General features: G+C 44.7%; 1 protein-coding gene across 1 annotated transcript in view; it reads right to left on the bottom strand.

Moving 5' to 3' along the window:
- Nucleotides 1–4,873: 4,873 nt before the first annotated feature.
- The window catches only part of LOC109893259 (rap guanine nucleotide exchange factor-like 1), a 35,116-nt gene continuing 23,723 nt past the window's right edge, over nucleotides 4,874–16,266 (bottom strand). The window contains 14 exon segments of the mRNA XM_020486392.2: nucleotides 4,874–5,356; nucleotides 8,086–8,140; nucleotides 8,261–8,325; nucleotides 11,857–11,893; nucleotides 11,895–11,945; nucleotides 12,161–12,211; nucleotides 12,505–12,595; nucleotides 12,807–12,985; nucleotides 13,140–13,262; nucleotides 13,488–13,585; nucleotides 13,994–14,161; nucleotides 14,426–14,538; nucleotides 15,039–15,136; nucleotides 15,833–15,983. Coding sequence (XP_020341981.1) covers nucleotides 5,232–5,356; nucleotides 8,086–8,140; nucleotides 8,261–8,325; nucleotides 11,857–11,893; nucleotides 11,895–11,945; nucleotides 12,161–12,211; nucleotides 12,505–12,595; nucleotides 12,807–12,985; nucleotides 13,140–13,262; nucleotides 13,488–13,585; nucleotides 13,994–14,161; nucleotides 14,426–14,538; nucleotides 15,039–15,136; nucleotides 15,833–15,983 — 1,405 coding nt within the window. The 3' untranslated portion in view covers nucleotides 4,874–5,231.

Genomic DNA, 16,266 nt, shown 5'->3' with positions numbered 1-16,266 from the left:
GTTATTCCTGTAACCTGCGTCCAGAAACAAGCTGCATATGGACATAACACCAAAACAGTAAATCTGCAGAGCTGGGATGGTTGTATTCCCCATATACAGTGCAAGTATTCAGACCCCTGGACTTTTTACACATTTTGTTAGGTTAAAGCCTTATTTGAAAAAGGCTGTAATGTAACAAAATGTGGAAAAAGTCAAGGGGTCTGAATACTTTCCTAATGCACTGTATATAACATCCTATTAGTTTGCAAAAATGTATAATTTAAATTGAAAAATTCAAGTTTTGAATCTTTTTGTGTATAAACTCAAACCATGTGCCATGGAATCGGTACATCAAATCTCTTCCCAACTATTTTGCCATCCTTATAACACAGTTGTCACTTTTTTGATTTCTTATATTAAACTTTTTATTTAGCACAATTTCCTTTAACCAATTTTGGTCTTTTAATGCAGGGCTGACAGACAAGTTCCTTTTTCCCACTTCCACCTGCCTCTTCCATTTTTGCAATAATGCTGCAATTAGTTGGTTGTAATTTTGGGTAGAGCAGACATTTCCATATGTTGTAAGATGCATGACAACTCCATGCAATTAGTATATTTGAGTTTAGCCATAATGGTTTATTATTTGTTCGGTCTTTTCTCTTGGATTAAACTGAAATTACAACCAACTTTCTACAGCTTATTTTAAAAATAGTAATATTTTGGCGATAATTACATTTAAGTAACCGAAAGTGAGTGGTTGTAATCTGAATAAAGGGAAAAAGGCCATTATTGAACAAGGGGTGAGGCATTGTACTAATCTGTTAGAGAACCCGTTCAGATTTAATTATAACTTTTCTATGACTGAAGCCTTTGGTGAGGTCTAAAATTTTTACATTTAATAATTTCTGCCCCCTGAACCATGCTGGTTAAGTGTACCTTGAATTCTAAATAAATCAGTGTCACCAGCAAAGCACACCCACACCACCTCCATGCTTCACGGTGGGAACCACACATGCGGAGATCGTCCATTCACCTACTCTGCGTCGCACGAAGACACGGCGGTTGGAACCAAAAATAAAAAAATTGGACTCATCAAACTAAAGGACAGATTTCCACAGGTCTAATGTCCATTGCTTGTGTTTCTTGGCCCAAGCAAGTCTCTTCTTATTGGTGTCCTTTTAATAGTGGTTTCTTTGCAGCAATTCAACCATGAAGGCCTGATTCACGCAGTCTCCTCTGAACAGTTGATGTTGTGTCTGTGACTTGAACTCTGGAAAGCATTTATTTGGGCTGCAATCTGAGGTGCAGTTAACTCTAATGAACTTATCCTCTGCAGCGCTCATCATAGCGCTTGATGGTTTTTGCGACTGCAGAACTGCAAAGTTCTTAATATTCTGCATTGACGGACTGTTTCTCTTTGCTTATTTGAGCCGTTCTTGCCATAATATGGACTAAGTCATATTTGATGAAATACCACCCCTACCTTGTCACAACACAACTAATTGGCTCAAATGCATTGAGAAGGAAAGAAATTCCACAAATTAACTTTTAACAAGGCACACCTGTTAATTGAAATGCATTGCAGGTAACTACATCATGAAGCTGGTTGAGAGAATGCCAAGAGTGTGCAAAGCTGTCAAGGCAAAGGGTGCCTACTTTGAAGAATCTCAAATATATTTTTACACATTTTTTTGGTTACTACATGGTTCCATATGTGTTATTTCATAGTTTACGTCTTCACTATTATTCTACAATGAAGAAAATAGTCAAAACAAAAACACTGGAATGTATAGGTGTCAAATGTTGACTGGTACTGTACATAACTTTAACCATTGTGTAAGAAATTCTCAAATTGATGTTCCAGGCATTTCTAAATAAATTCCAGTCGTACATTATCAAAAGCCTTTTCAAAGTCAGCTATGAATACCAGGCCTGGTTTCCCCAGAGGTTGCAGGGTGTTCTGTTGTGTCCAGTGCTTATATTATCTCCAATCTATCGTCCATGTAAAAAACCTGTCTGATTATGATTAATTATATGTACTATCCATTTTGACAGAATTTTTGCATCATAACACTGAAGTGTAAGGGGACTCTTTTTTCAATGGACTGCATCTTCATTTTTACCACTTGGGTCCTGTTTCAGTAGTAATGAAATCAGACTACCTTGTTAAGTATCTGATAACCACTCCTATAAAAACGGTAGATTAAAACATACTAATAACGGTTCACTGAGTACATCAAAAAAGGTTTGGTATATCTCAACTGCTATGCCATCCATCCCTGGAGTTTTCCCAGACTTCAAGGCTTTAATTGCATTAAGAAGTTCCTCTCTAAATTTGGCTTCACATGAGTCTTTCTGTAAAGATGTTCATTTTCCATTATTAGAAAAACACGCTTTCAAAATATGGTTTGGTGAATCATGACTGTTCATAATTTGTAACAAGTTTCAGTTAATTATTTTTGGTAGTATTTATGTTGATGGAAGAAAAAAAAATGTACATTTTTCGCCATTATTCTATCCGGTTCACTTCATTGTTTATAATATATTACACTCGATCTTTCTTGAATAAGTTTGTCCATTTCTTTTAGGTTTTCCTCGAACATATTCTGTGCCTCTATGGTAGAGTTGCTATCCATCTGTACTGTTATTCCTATTTCCTTTTGTTAATATGAACTCTTGACCTAAATTGCTTTTGTTTTAAAGATTAGTACTGAATTGCATTTCCTCCTAAAGGCACATTTAAAAGTGTCCCATTCAATTAGGATGGCATTGTTATGTTAATTTGTGGAATTTCTTTCCTCCTTCATGCGTTTCAGACAATCGATTGTATTGTGACAAGGTAGGGGTGGGATATAGAAGATGGTATTTTACCAAATAGGGATAAGTCCATATTATGGCAAGAACAGCTCAATCATTCTATGTGTGGCAGCTCTGTGAGCCAATACTGTATATGTTAAGTGAAAATTGAGAAAAGAGGCAGTAGCCAAGGTTAAAATGACATAATAACCCAACAGCACACAGGTGTCATCAGAAGAGGCTTTATTTAGGTGCGTAGTATCCGAGACCAGAGTGAAGGGCCTCCCCATGGTAAAAAGAGCAGATCGACTCCCAAACCCTTAGCCCCTACCTCCTAAACAAGTGATCGGTGCAAGCAATATAGTGATACTTCCATCTAGCCCATCACAGGGCAAAGTGGAGGTCTTACTACATTACCACCTATCCAAGTCTCTCAGACCTACACATTGCCTCGGGGTTAAGGGTTGATTTGATAAAACTGCTTGGATATAACCTTGGGCTACGTCTAATGACACATCTGAGTTTCAGGAGAGATGACTGTAAACACTGACTTCTGTACAAAAACAAAACCCCACCCCACCCCACCCCAGGCCTCCCCACCCCACCCCAGGCCTCCCCATCCCACCCCACCCCACCCCAGGCCTCCCCACCCCAGGCCTCCCCACCCCACCCCACCCCAGGCCTCCCCATCCCACCCCACCCCACCCCAGGCCTCCCCACCCCACCCCACCCCAGGCCTCCCCATCCCACCCCACCCCACCCCAGGCCTCCCCACCCCAGGCCTCCCAGTCACTTAAGAAAAACTAAACAAAAAACAGAAGAAATATGCTGTATAATTCATCTCAACTACAGTAGCAGACTCCATTTCTGTCTCCATTTACACCCGTTCTCAGATTTACAAAACAAATTAAATAATCTCCTTGCATTTTACACAAAATAGAGTCTCCATATTATTTAGCTATTTACACATAGAATATTTACATTACAGCTTTATCGTACAGGCATTGCCAGGCAGCCCTCCGCGAAGGTCGCGACCCAGGGATCCTGAGAGAGTTGCAGGCAAACAAGTGGTGTCAACGTCACTGGGTCCAGTTGTTCAACTCCATATACTTTCTATGAGAAAATTCATCAATCAGCATATTAGAAACTATGGTGCAGTACAAGTGGCCATGATGATGGTACCATGCCTATAGAATAAAACGGGACTTGGTTCTTTTGTTGAGAGTTCTGCGACAATGGCTTTGTTAAATTGCGATAAAAATTATATTGAACTGAACTATACTGAACATTTTATACAATCACAAACAATTCTCATGCTGAAAATGTGCCCTGAGGTCAGGCAAAAGTGCTTTGTTGTTACAAATTTTGTTGGCCTCCCATCATCTGTACATAAAGAAGGGTTTGTCTTGTGATGGTGAACCTGCGGCCTCAGTCTGAACCCCCCAAAAGGGTGGAATTATCAAGAGCTGTCAATCAACAACTGACTCAACCAATGAGAGAGATCTTTGACGTGGGGAACCAATAAGCCTGCAGCACATCATGGGGTTCAGAGACTTTTCATTCCACCATCACCCGAAATACCACGTCTTCTTGTGACACGGTGGAAGCTTTTGTTCAGAGGTATAAACTCTGGGTTTATTTTAGCCCAGAAGTACTAGTATGAACTAGCATAGGAGTATATTTTCTATTATCCAACTGTCGCTGACTCGTTGAGGGCTGCCGCTGAGCTGTCGGTGGTAAGTGCCCATATTGGCTGGAGGGGAGGGAGTTAGGATAGAGGTCACGGGGTTAGATTGTCTCACGTCTGAGTACTTCAAAGAGAAAAGGTGGGACAACAGCAGGAATACAGTCTGTCTGGGGGTCAAATGTCAAAGACTTCAGTTCAACAGGTCTAGTTAAACAAAGCCAGCCTTTCCCCATTTGGGCTAACCATCCTGGTTTGGTTAAGTTCAGAACGGTCCAGTTGGGGAAGGGGGTTTGGTGGCAGTGCAAACTGGACAGGCTTCACTTGGACGTGAAAGCAGAAGCATGACTTGGTGTTGGGGAAACAAAAACAAATCAAACAAAATGTACTATTCATTCATCCTCATTTTCTGTACAAAATGGCTGTCCAATCTGCAAGTCGAGTCAGTCCTGAAACCTTGTGCCCTCCTCACACAACATGCTCACAAAGTCACACGCACAAGGCTTCAAAGAAAAGAGTTCCAGTCATTTTTCTCAGCCGTTTCCAGCAGTCTGAGTATTATACACAAAATCAGCAGTGGCTCGTGACAAGCAGACCAGGAAGGAGGCTGGAGAAAGCCAGGAAAACACCCAGCATAGCAAAAATGGCTAGCTGATTCAGCCAATCAGGGTTGAGACCATTGAGGGCAGAGTTGCAATGGAGAAAGGGGGTAGGTGGGTATGGGGGCGATCTCCCCCTTTCTCGTCCCTCTCCCACTCATTCGCACTTTCTCTCACATGTCTTTGGGCTCTAGCTTGCAGGACATTTCAAAGAGCAGGTTCTGATTGTCGATGACCTGCAGCTGGCGAACGTAGGCCTTGGTCTGGAGGTGAGAGGGGGAAGGCTCTGCATCCAGAGCTACGAAAGAGAAAGAGGTCAGTTCATTAGTTACCCCCAACAAAACAATGTATGCAGTAATCATACTCACCCCCTAGATCAGGGTCCCCCGGGTCAAATTTGGCATGCAGGTGGTTTTTATTTGCACACCCAATTTCTTAGCACCAATATAAAGGTTGGAGCTGATTTCCTGGTGTTTTTAGACACACACACACACACACACACACACACACATGCATACATAACAAGTCTAAAAACACTAGGAAATCATCTCCAAGTTATTTTAAATTAAGCAACCCTTTCCCAAGTATTCCCACTCATAACAGAGGCACGTGATTGTATTCAAATCAAGGTAAGATTTTAGTCAAACATATATGTTTGGGATTCTTGAGGTCAATTTGCAGTCTACATATTATTTGTAATTATATTCAATCCCCCGACCACTTGCTCAATAAAAATAAATGAGGCCCAAGGCTGAATCTAGTTGATGATCCCTGCGCTAGATTGTAGTGTTTAACCCCCAGAGAAGCTGCTGTGGCGTGCAATGTCCTAATCTCACCACCAGATGGCGAAAGACAACCCTACTATTTCCACTTGACCTAACAAGAGGATCGCAGCAGCATCTGCTCACGGCGAGCCCACACAACACAGCAGGCAAAGAAACTGGTTTGATTCAGTTCTAACCAACAGCAAAACACTTTTTGTCAGGCAGGCTAACAATGGCCACAGATTGTCCTTTCCCATTCTGGGCGCAGAAAATCCTCCTTGGATACGCCGTTATCCTCCTCTGTGCCACCATCACAACAGCAGCAGCAATCTATAGGATTAGATGGTCATTAACTCCAGAGCCCAAAGGGACATTTTGACCTCTACTGTCATTGTATTACCCTGGTATTTACTGTCATTATATTACCCTGGTCTACCATCTACTGTCATTATCTTACCCTGGTCTAACCTCTACTGTCATTGTATTGCCCTGGTCTCTACTGAATGTAGCCTATAGCTGTCAGAGAACACACGGTTAAACATCTCCCTGTGTGCTCTAGCTCGCTAAGCAGAAGTAACCTATGCTTAATGGAATCAGATGACGGACAGAGGGAGAGAGAGAGAGAGAGAGAGAGAGAGAAAAAATAAAGATGGGGAGAAAGAGAGGGATAGAAATGACGGGGTAATTCAAAAGAGCGACCCCTGGGTCACCCAACGAAGCACTCCATACAGTCCATTAGGGTACAGCGGTAATCTGTACCGCTGTAACTAAGCCCTCTAGGATTTACGCATCTAAGCACAGATTCATTATAGCACTGTGTGCAATATAACACAGCCCTAAAAAAGGGTTTCAGCACTTCCTGTAACTGGTCTGACTATCCTGAATGAAGGCTATGGAATATTTCATTTTGAGAAGCCCAGAGTGAGGGCTAATAAACCCTATTTTGCTGCTTTCGGGTCGAAGCTATTCAACTTCAGGGTCCTACACACCACAGTTACGTCAAGTCTCGTTTGTGTTCTTTACATCACAAAGGAGCTTAAACCTTAGAAACCAGGTGATTGAACGTGTTCTCCAATAGACAGAAGTTGTAACTAGATCTAAAGTAAAAATACAACAACAACATTAACCCAGCCCTGGCTTAGGCTCTGGTCTCATGTGTCAAGTTAAATGTCACGTACACTAGTACAGTGAAATGCCTGTCTTGCAAGCTCCAAACCCAACAATGCTTTAATCAATATAGCAGTAAAAATAACATAAGGTACAGTACTGTAAATTATTTTAGTGGTGTTTAACATTGTGTGGTGTTTGTCATTAGCCAGCGCACTGTGTCAGTAGTGTTATCATGAGGAACATTCCGATTTTTTTTTTTTATATCTAGATTAGCATCTTTCTACATATAATATGCTTGTACAAATGAAGAATATTCAGAAGGTATAAACCTCTATATGTTGTCGTGTATGTAGATAGGCCATGTTGTTCATGTGCTGTCAAACCTCTCTTTATGCCCCATTTCAATAAACATACAGAAATAAGAGGGTGGAGATGGCCAATGTTCTACTGGGTTACATTGCGTAGGGTCTTATATTATGTCAAGCAATCTCTTGTGTGTGTCGATTGTATAACAGCGTTAGCTGGATTTGTGCGAAACATCAATGATCTTAGTGTGTCTAACAGTGCCGCGCTTTACTCAAACTAATGAGCGTAAGGCACAGATTGCTAAATGTTTCTGAGTGGTGCACTAGCACGATACAAATTAATTACACTGACTCTTGGGGATGCTGGCTCTAAAAATAGTGGACCAGTCTGTGAGTTATGTTAAGTAATGCTAGATAGACTATGCGATACCAACATTATCGAGGGTTTAGCGTGTCATGCTACGTGATAATAATGACATTGAACATTTAACATGCTAGGTTGTGTGATAACCATATCACAGTGTTTTGAGTTGTACTCTGTGCGGTGATAATGTTATTGGGTGTTTATGCACACTAGGCTATGTAATGAATGATCATGTTAAAGTGTTTACCTCGACATAATGGCGTGGTTAGCACGCAAGGTGGTTTGTCAGACAGTAATATCATTATGTGTCGAGAATGCCTGTGTGTGTGTGTGTGTGTGGTGGTAGTGAATGGCGGTTGTGTGATTGAACAGCCCCGAGGGCTGTGCTGTTCTAAACAGATGGCAGGGTGGAGCTCGGCGCCTTCGAGACTATTCTTAACAGACAGGTGTGCCTGTGGAGGGAGGTGTGGCCATTAATGCTTACCCAGTTGAGAGCTCCTATATCGTCTGATGCTCCTCACCATCTCTGCAACTTTATGCTGGAAGGGAGAGGAGACGCGTGTAGTAAGACAGTAGTCAGGGGAATCACGCTGATTGTGCCAATAAGAAAATGCATGTATTTCTTTGGCTATTCTGTCAGGGGCTGAACGTATACTCACCATCTTCTCAAAATTGACAAGCTCCCCGTGAAACGACTTGCAACTCTCGTGGAGGAAGGTCAGATCTGAGAGATAAAAAAATAAGAGAGAACGAGAGCGAGAGAGAGAGAGAGAAAGGTAAACACACAGTGAATGGCAGGGAACAATTAAGTAATGGCTTGTCGACACTCGCCCCAGCGGCTGCCCTCGTCTACCGGTGCTTTAGCCCACAGACGGAGGAGAGGTAGGACCGAGAGAGATGAGCCAAAGAGTTCATCTGTGATCCCTCAATAGGAACTGGAATTTGCGGGTGCTGGGTTAAGGGGAGGGCGGCATGTTTAATCGAGTCAGGAGGAATGTTCTGAATGCTGCTGATGGCGCTAGACATGGGGAGGGAGGGTGTGTGGAGGAGGGAGGGAGGAGGTGAGGCGATACGCTAATGTGACTTTTTCACCCCTGGACTAAAGATGCTATGAGCGGAGCTTTATGAGCTGCACACTGGACAGCAAGCACATCTTCTCTTCCCGAACACATACACACACACACACACACCTTCTCTTCCAAACCGACACGGAGACGGATGAGAGGTTGTACAAACATTTAAAAGGTGGTACACCTAGAATTCCGCAGAATGTCTCCCCTATGTGGAAGCTAGGTGAATTGCAACAGCAATAGGCTGCATTCAAAACCAATCTCCCCCTCTTCCCAAAGTCATTTACTTTGGTTTTGGTCCACCAGGTTCAAGCAGCTGTAAAAACAGTTTTTTTATTATTGAAAATATTTTTCACAGCGATTTAGATACAATGATTCCCTACAGCATTCCGTGCTTGTTTTCTCAAACTGAAATTGAGCGAACAGTGTAGAATATTATTAACCAGGACATGACGGAGCAATTTCTACATGGCCACTTGACCTGGTTTCCACTAGATAAAACACATCCAAAATAACCTTTCCCATTTTGACAACAGACGCAGCTCCTGCAGGAGAAATCAATAGATGAATATCACAGAAAATCCCAACACTGGTGGGTAAGTTACTGTGAAACACAAATCATTCCACTATTGCTGCAGACATGTTATGGACATTTTCTGATGCAGATTTTTTTAAAATCCTATATGTTGCACAATTGAGAAATATTGAGCAATACAAATAGCAATGCTTATCTAGTATGCTAAGCTGCTATCCAGCAGTTATATGTCCTATCCATAAAGAATGATGGAGTACTCTAGTGCCCAAAAGCCTGTTTTAGCATGGGCAGGGCCATTGGGGACTTTCACCCTTTTGTAGTCAACTGGGTGGAACTTGCTATGGTTTAGAGGGATAGTTAATGGATTGCTGTACCTTGTCCATAGACTGCTTACAGGGTAAGGAAACCAATGTGTTATTTCTTCATTTGGGTGAACTATCCCTTTAAGGGAGGAACCCATAATTCTCACCAGGTCATCAGGATGGATCAGCCAATTAATTATACTTGTGCGCAAACATTCCATAACTGCAGGTGGCAATAAAAAGCCAACCTTGGTTTTATACCTGTTCAAACAACACATTCCAGAGTATAGACCCTTTCAGTTTGTTTACCAACTCATGAAAACAGTACAAAAAAAATTGACGACAACAAAATGGAGACTGCCTCAATGGCGCTGCCCGTGCGCTCACAGACGCCATAATGGGCCAGATACAAAGATGAGTCCTCTATCAATCTCTATGGTCATATTATGAAAAAGTGGAAGCATCTAGCTGTGAAAGCAGTCGAACTGGTAGCCATAGGAGTTGGTTTTTACAGTATGTGCATCGTGTTGAACATTTGTCTTGTTTAAGTTTATGGTCCTTTGTAGCTCAGTTGGTCGAGGGTTCGATTCCCGGGACCACCCAAACATAAAAAGTGTACGCACCAATTTCTGAACAGATCCAATTATTTGTTGATCTAAAAAGAAATATGAGAACTCCCTTGAAATGATTAGATTTGAAAGAGTGAGGAATGGAGAGAGAGAGAGAAAAGAGTTGACACTCAAAGCGGGGCACGTGGCAATGGAGGAGGGAGGTCAGGGTGGAGGGGGAGGTAGGGTCAGGGTGGAGGGGGGGGGGGGGGAGGTCAGGGTTGATGGAGGAGGGAGATCAGGGTGGATGGAGGAGGGAGATCAGGGTGGATAGAGGAGGGAGATCAGGGTGGATGGAGATCAGGGTGGAGGGGGAGGGAGATCAGGGTGGATGGGGGAGGGGGGTCAGGGTGGATGGGGGTCAGGGTGGATGGGGGAGGGAGGGAGGTCAGGGTGGATGGGGGAGGGAGGTCAGGGTGGATGGGGGAGGGAGGTCAGGGTGGATGGGGGAGGGAGGTCAGGGTGGATGGGGAGGGAGGTCAGGGTGGAGGGGGGGTGGAGCTCATTATGGAGCTGATCACCTGTGGAGGTGTGTGTTCTCAAAGTAGAGAGATGAATGTCACATGGTTATGTTTATAGACAGGGTCCCATGTTGAGTTAAGAGGGTGTGAGAGCGGGAGAGAAAGGAAACGAAAGCGAGAAAACGTGCCTTTCTTCGATAATGAGGGACTTCTGTTAAGTCGGAGCGGTAGGTTATGAAGTGCCTCAATGCCGATGTGTGCCTCAAGTATGTGCTCATGTGTGTATGTGTGAATATGCTGGATGTCTTTATATGTCTGTGTATGTAAGTGTACGACTGAATGTACCGCAGTCTTTATTCATTCCTCAAGAGGATGTAGAAGTATGTTTACATGTAGACTCCAGCATCGGCTGCATCTAACATGAAACAAGTATGATCGTCGCATACTTGTGTTGCCCAGCAGGGAGACAGCATGCTGAGCTTTGTGTTTGTGCAGGGTTGAGGTAGCCTGAGTACCATTCTCTTCGGCTAACATTCCACTGCCATTCCAAATGACAAGGAGTAGCAAAGGAGTGGAATGTTAGCTAAAAGAGACTGGTACCCAGGCTAGGGTTGAGGGAGAGATTAACTATGGGTGTTAATTAGCAAGGCGGGGCTCAACGGCTGCCTTCTAATCACACTACACAGCATCGTGTGTGTGTGTGTGTGTGTGTGTGTGTCTCAGAGATATTATGAGCTCACATCTGGACAACATCTGGGGGGGGGGGGGGGGGGGGGGTGCTGTGTTTGGGGTGGGGTGTAGATGTTTGTGCCCCTGTTTTCAGCACCACACACAAACACAGTGTAGTGTTTCCTCAGCTGTGTTTTTGTATGCGTGTCCATGGCCAGAGAGAGGCCTTGAGTAGCAGCCCGACGTCAGTTATTTAGTCTGTGGTTTGAGCCAATGGCAGCCTGTGTGGATGGGGTGTGTGTTTCAGTGTGTGTTTTGTATTAGTAAAGATTTCACTTTTTGCCGATGAACATATGCATTTGTGGTAGCGGAGAGAGAAAACTACAGTGTTTGTGTGTATTTACTTGATGTGTGTATAATGCGTGTCACAGGAGGTTGGTGGCACCTTAATTGGGAAGGACGGGCTCGTGGTACTGGCTGGAACGGAATTGGTGGAATGGTATCAAATCCATTAAACACGGTTTCCATGTGGTTGACGCCATTCCATTTTAACAGACATTATTATGAGCCATCCTCCCCTTAGCAGCCTCCACTGGTGTGTGTGTGTCACCTTTGAGCAGCAGTGGTGTGAAGGGGATGAGGGGGGGGTCTGAGGCTGCCCATCAGGTCTCTGTATGACTTGTGGTTCCTGGATGGATCCTGAAAAACAACAACGCGTTCACTCACTCACCCTTCACTAAATGTGCCTTATAAATGAACCCATAGCCACACACAGATTGGGGTCATTTACTTTGAGGTCAGAAGACCTCTTATGACTGACTGAAATGGAACTTAGCCCAACCCTGATACACAGTAAGCCCATATTATAAGGACTCCCTTAACTGTCCCCTTGGAGACCCCGAACAGCCACTCACCGCAATGCTCTCAAACTGCTGGAACTGCTTCCTGAACTTCCCAGGGAGGCCCTGCCACAAACCACAGACAAATAGTCCCCAGAGTTATAAACAAATCCCTATGCCAGTGTGTTTGCTGACGTGTATGTTGACTGTGTGTATCACAGGAAGTTGGTGGCACCGTAACTGGGGAGAACGGGCTTGTGGTAATTGCAGGAGCAGAATCAGTGGAATGGTATCAAATACATCAAACACATGGTTTCCATGTGGTTGATGCCATTCCATTCCATTCACTCTGTTCCAGCCATTATTATGAGCCGTCCTCCCCTCAGCAGCCTCCACTGGTGTGTGTGTGGGGGTTTTACCTCCCAGGTGAGGCGAAGGCGGCTGACTGCAGGGTTGTCCAGCCCCAGGACCACAGCTAGGAAGGACAGCAGGTCCTGCTGCTGCTTACACCTGGAGTACATACACACACACACGTTAGATATGACTAGACAATAACACACACTTCACCATAAACTAACACCATAAAACACACGGTTAGGAATGACCAAATAACACTACTTGGCACTAATCTAAACTATAATCGTGGCCATACACACTATTAAAACATATATCATCAAATTGGCACATAATTCAATAGGACAGACAGACACCCGGAACTCACAGAGCTGCGATCTTGATGAACTTGCGGAGGAGCTGCACCCTCTTGGGCAGCGACTGGCACTGCAGGATCTCGGTGGCGACCCAATGCTGCACCTCGCTGCATCGCTGCAGTACCAGCTCAAGGTTGAGGGGGCGCCAGCGAGCCTGCTCGCCGTGGAACACGTAGCACACAAACTCCACCTGGACATAATGTAGAAACGTACAATAAGTCTAGAGCATCAAAAATGTAGGTAGACCACCACACAGCATAAAAAGTTCTCGTCGCTGCTAACTTTTTGTTGCAATTATTTAGCAGAGGTTCTGCCCAGTACTATCAGCTCCACCAATCACGGACCTCATGCACGCAGCTGAAGAGCTCCCAGTCAAACACCACCAGCTGAGTGGCTACCTCCTCAGCACTCATGTCATGTAGTTTACTGTCGCCGGGCGACCAGTGGATCTCCTCAGGTAAGGGAAGCTAAAGAGAAACAACAACAAAAATTGAGGCGTCTTTACCAGAGAAGCTTTGGACTAAAACACCCTTGTTTCATCTCCTTGGCATATTTTTTTATATTGGTAACTTTCTGAGAACTATAAATGAATCAAATGTAAACAATGTTTAGTGCTATATCCAAAATGGCCACCAGCCAGGGCTTTTCATTCCTCTCCATTGTTAAGTGATAACTCGTGCTCTAGGACTCACCAGGCTCTCCAGCTCGGAGGGCTCGCAGGCAAACAGGTGAGTGTTGACTCCCAGGGTGGTGAAGACGGCCTCGTCGCTAGGCCGGAAAGCGGCCTTCTCTGAGAACAACAACAACACAGATGAGCTCACACATCAGCACACACGCAATGGATTAGTAGAGATTCCAGCGAACACATAACAAAAAGCACACAGAGACATTGCCAGAACATCAACAAACTGTTTTCATCTCCATAGAGTCAAATCACTTTTGGCAGCTTAGCTCCAAGCAGTGGTGGGTAGTCATTTGTGGATTTAAATCTAAACCTCATTTGTGGATGTAAGCGTCACTGTTCAAACAATCATGTCAAAGCTTGCAGTGTCTGATTGGGTGTTTTGGCCGTTGAATTGTTTTTTTTCCCTGTACAACGCAAATCAAAAAGTAGGCATGGCGAGAAGTAATCGTAGGTTTAATGTATACAGTATCTGTGTGTGTGTGGGCCAGTGTGTGTGTGTGTGTGTGGTCCTACCCCCAGCGGAGGTGACAGCCACCAGCAGCAGGTTGCCAGGTTGGGTTGGCTGGTCTTCGCTGTACTGCAGCTTCTCCCTGACCAGCGCCAGGATCTCCCCCACGCGGCACGACAGACGGCTGCGGATCGTCACGTACGAGTGGTCCGGCGTGTACACCCTGCAAAAGACTGTGCGCACACACACACACACCCTTTTAAACTTCACCCACATGGCTCTAGTGTGTACAACATTTGTCCCATATCCTCATATCTGTTTGCCTGTATATTAAGACCTTAAAGGAAAATACCACTCAATAAACAATGTTTTGGTCCACTGTTGATACGGTCCCAATTTCTTTTGCATGTGAGAAATTACATTTAAGATATAGAACTTTCAAAATACAGAAAGTGTCACAGTATGATGCGTTTTGCATCACATCCTGTCTCACTCACTCTCGTCTGATCCCCGGAAGGCCTCTCTGGGCTGCAGACAGGCGTCGATGCGGCGGAAGTGGCGGAAAAGAGGACGCACCTGCTTCTTCCGAATCTCCTTGTCCTCCTCGGAGCTGCTTAGGAAAACACAGTAGACGGTCTGTCAGTCTATGCATCCTTTGAAAGCCAGCTAGTTTGTATTTGGCTGTGATGGCTTGTGTGCTACAGTGGGATGGATCCAAATGGTCTGTATGTACCATCGCCTGTAAGCAAGTAGATTGTAATTAATAGGGGCCAGAGTTCTTCCTTACAAGGTCAAGGTAAACTCCTAGCCCTATTTATAGGGGAAGGCACCACAATAGTTGCAGTGCAAGAAAAGCCAGTGTGAGCTAGGAGGCTATAGGAGAAACCAAGGCCATTAAAAACAAACTATTACACTAATTAACAGTGATTGTGCAATAAAGGCTTTGACTAAACCAAGAGGTGCGACACAGCAACATCCCACTGCAATGCATTTCAACAGCCCCAGAATACCAGAAACGCTAGCAGACTGGTACTAAAAGACGAGGCTGCGGGCTCGGTGTGTGTGTGTGTAAGTGTGTGCGTATCTGGCTGGGGTGGATGTGTGACTTACGGGCATTGGAGGATCTCGGTCCAGCGCTGAAGCTTCAGCACGTCTTCCACGAGCTCAGGGAACTGACTGAGTTGTTGGACTGCACACAGATATAGCTCCTGAGGCAGAGGAGAGACATGACTTTCAGAGAGCGAGTGCACTTTGTGCCTCTGTCTGTGTGTCTACCAGCACTGTGTGGGCAGTTGCAGTTTGTCACAAGATGTGCTGCTAGACAGACTGCATCTACAGTATTCTGAGAGAAAGGAGCGAGAGAGAAAGAAAGCGAGACAGAACACTACAGAGCGATAGGTAGACGACAGTGGCGACAGAACGGAGCAGTGTTAGAGGCCATGAAGGAAACCGACAGATGTGTTTTTAATGTGAATATAGAAGGAAAGATCGAAGAGGCCAAAAGCCTCATTTCCCAAGGTGTGTTCAGCTGAGTCATTTCCGTCACCATGACAACCTGGGCGGCCCTAACAGGCTGCTGCCAGAATCAACACTCCACACACAGCTCCCACCCAGAGAGAACGCCACAGCACACGGCCTTGATGCCAGGCTGCTTGGATGGAAGAGCAGGTGTGTGTGTGTGCTTGTAAAGTGCGTGTTTAACACTAACGAGTTGTTAGATCTCACGCCATCGTCCTGCTGGATGTCTGTTTGTGTGTGCATGCGTGGTGTATCTGTGTGTATGTGCGTACGCGTATGTGCATGTGCGTTTGTCTGTGTGTGTGTGTGTGTGTATGTGCGCACGCGTATGTACATGTGCGTGCGCGTGTGTATGTGTGTTCCATGAATGTGTGCTGGACCAGTACCTTGGGGAAGCTGTTGGACCTCTCGCCCTCTTCCTGCAGCAGTTCTCTGTATGTGTCCAGGTAGCGGAAAGCAACACTCAGCACAGCCCGCTTCCTCTCTGCCCCGTCCCAGCTGGGCCAGCCCTCCCCTGCCTTCCCCTCCACACCGAATCTGAACCCAGAGTCAAGGGGGAAAAACACCACAGAGACCGAGAGAATATCTACTGATGGCTGTCATGAGGAGATTAATATTGAAGTTGGGGAAGATATGAAATCATTTGGAGAAAGCTATTTTCTAGTATTTGTTTACTATCCACACCAAAATGATTTATATGCCACACTAGCAAAGGATACACACACACTTTGTAATTCTATCATAGTTGCACAACGTCGGTTACGAGTACCTTCACGCACACACCACACTGACAGAAGGCACACATTAAATTACCACTCAC

Source organism: Oncorhynchus kisutch, linkage group LG6 (assembly GCF_002021735.2).
Source record: "Oncorhynchus kisutch isolate 150728-3 linkage group LG6, Okis_V2, whole genome shotgun sequence".
NCBI classification, from domain to species: domain Eukaryota; kingdom Metazoa; phylum Chordata; class Actinopteri; order Salmoniformes; family Salmonidae; genus Oncorhynchus; species Oncorhynchus kisutch.
Note: the sequence above shows the minus strand (reverse complement) of the source record. Positions and strands in the feature narration are given on the sequence as shown.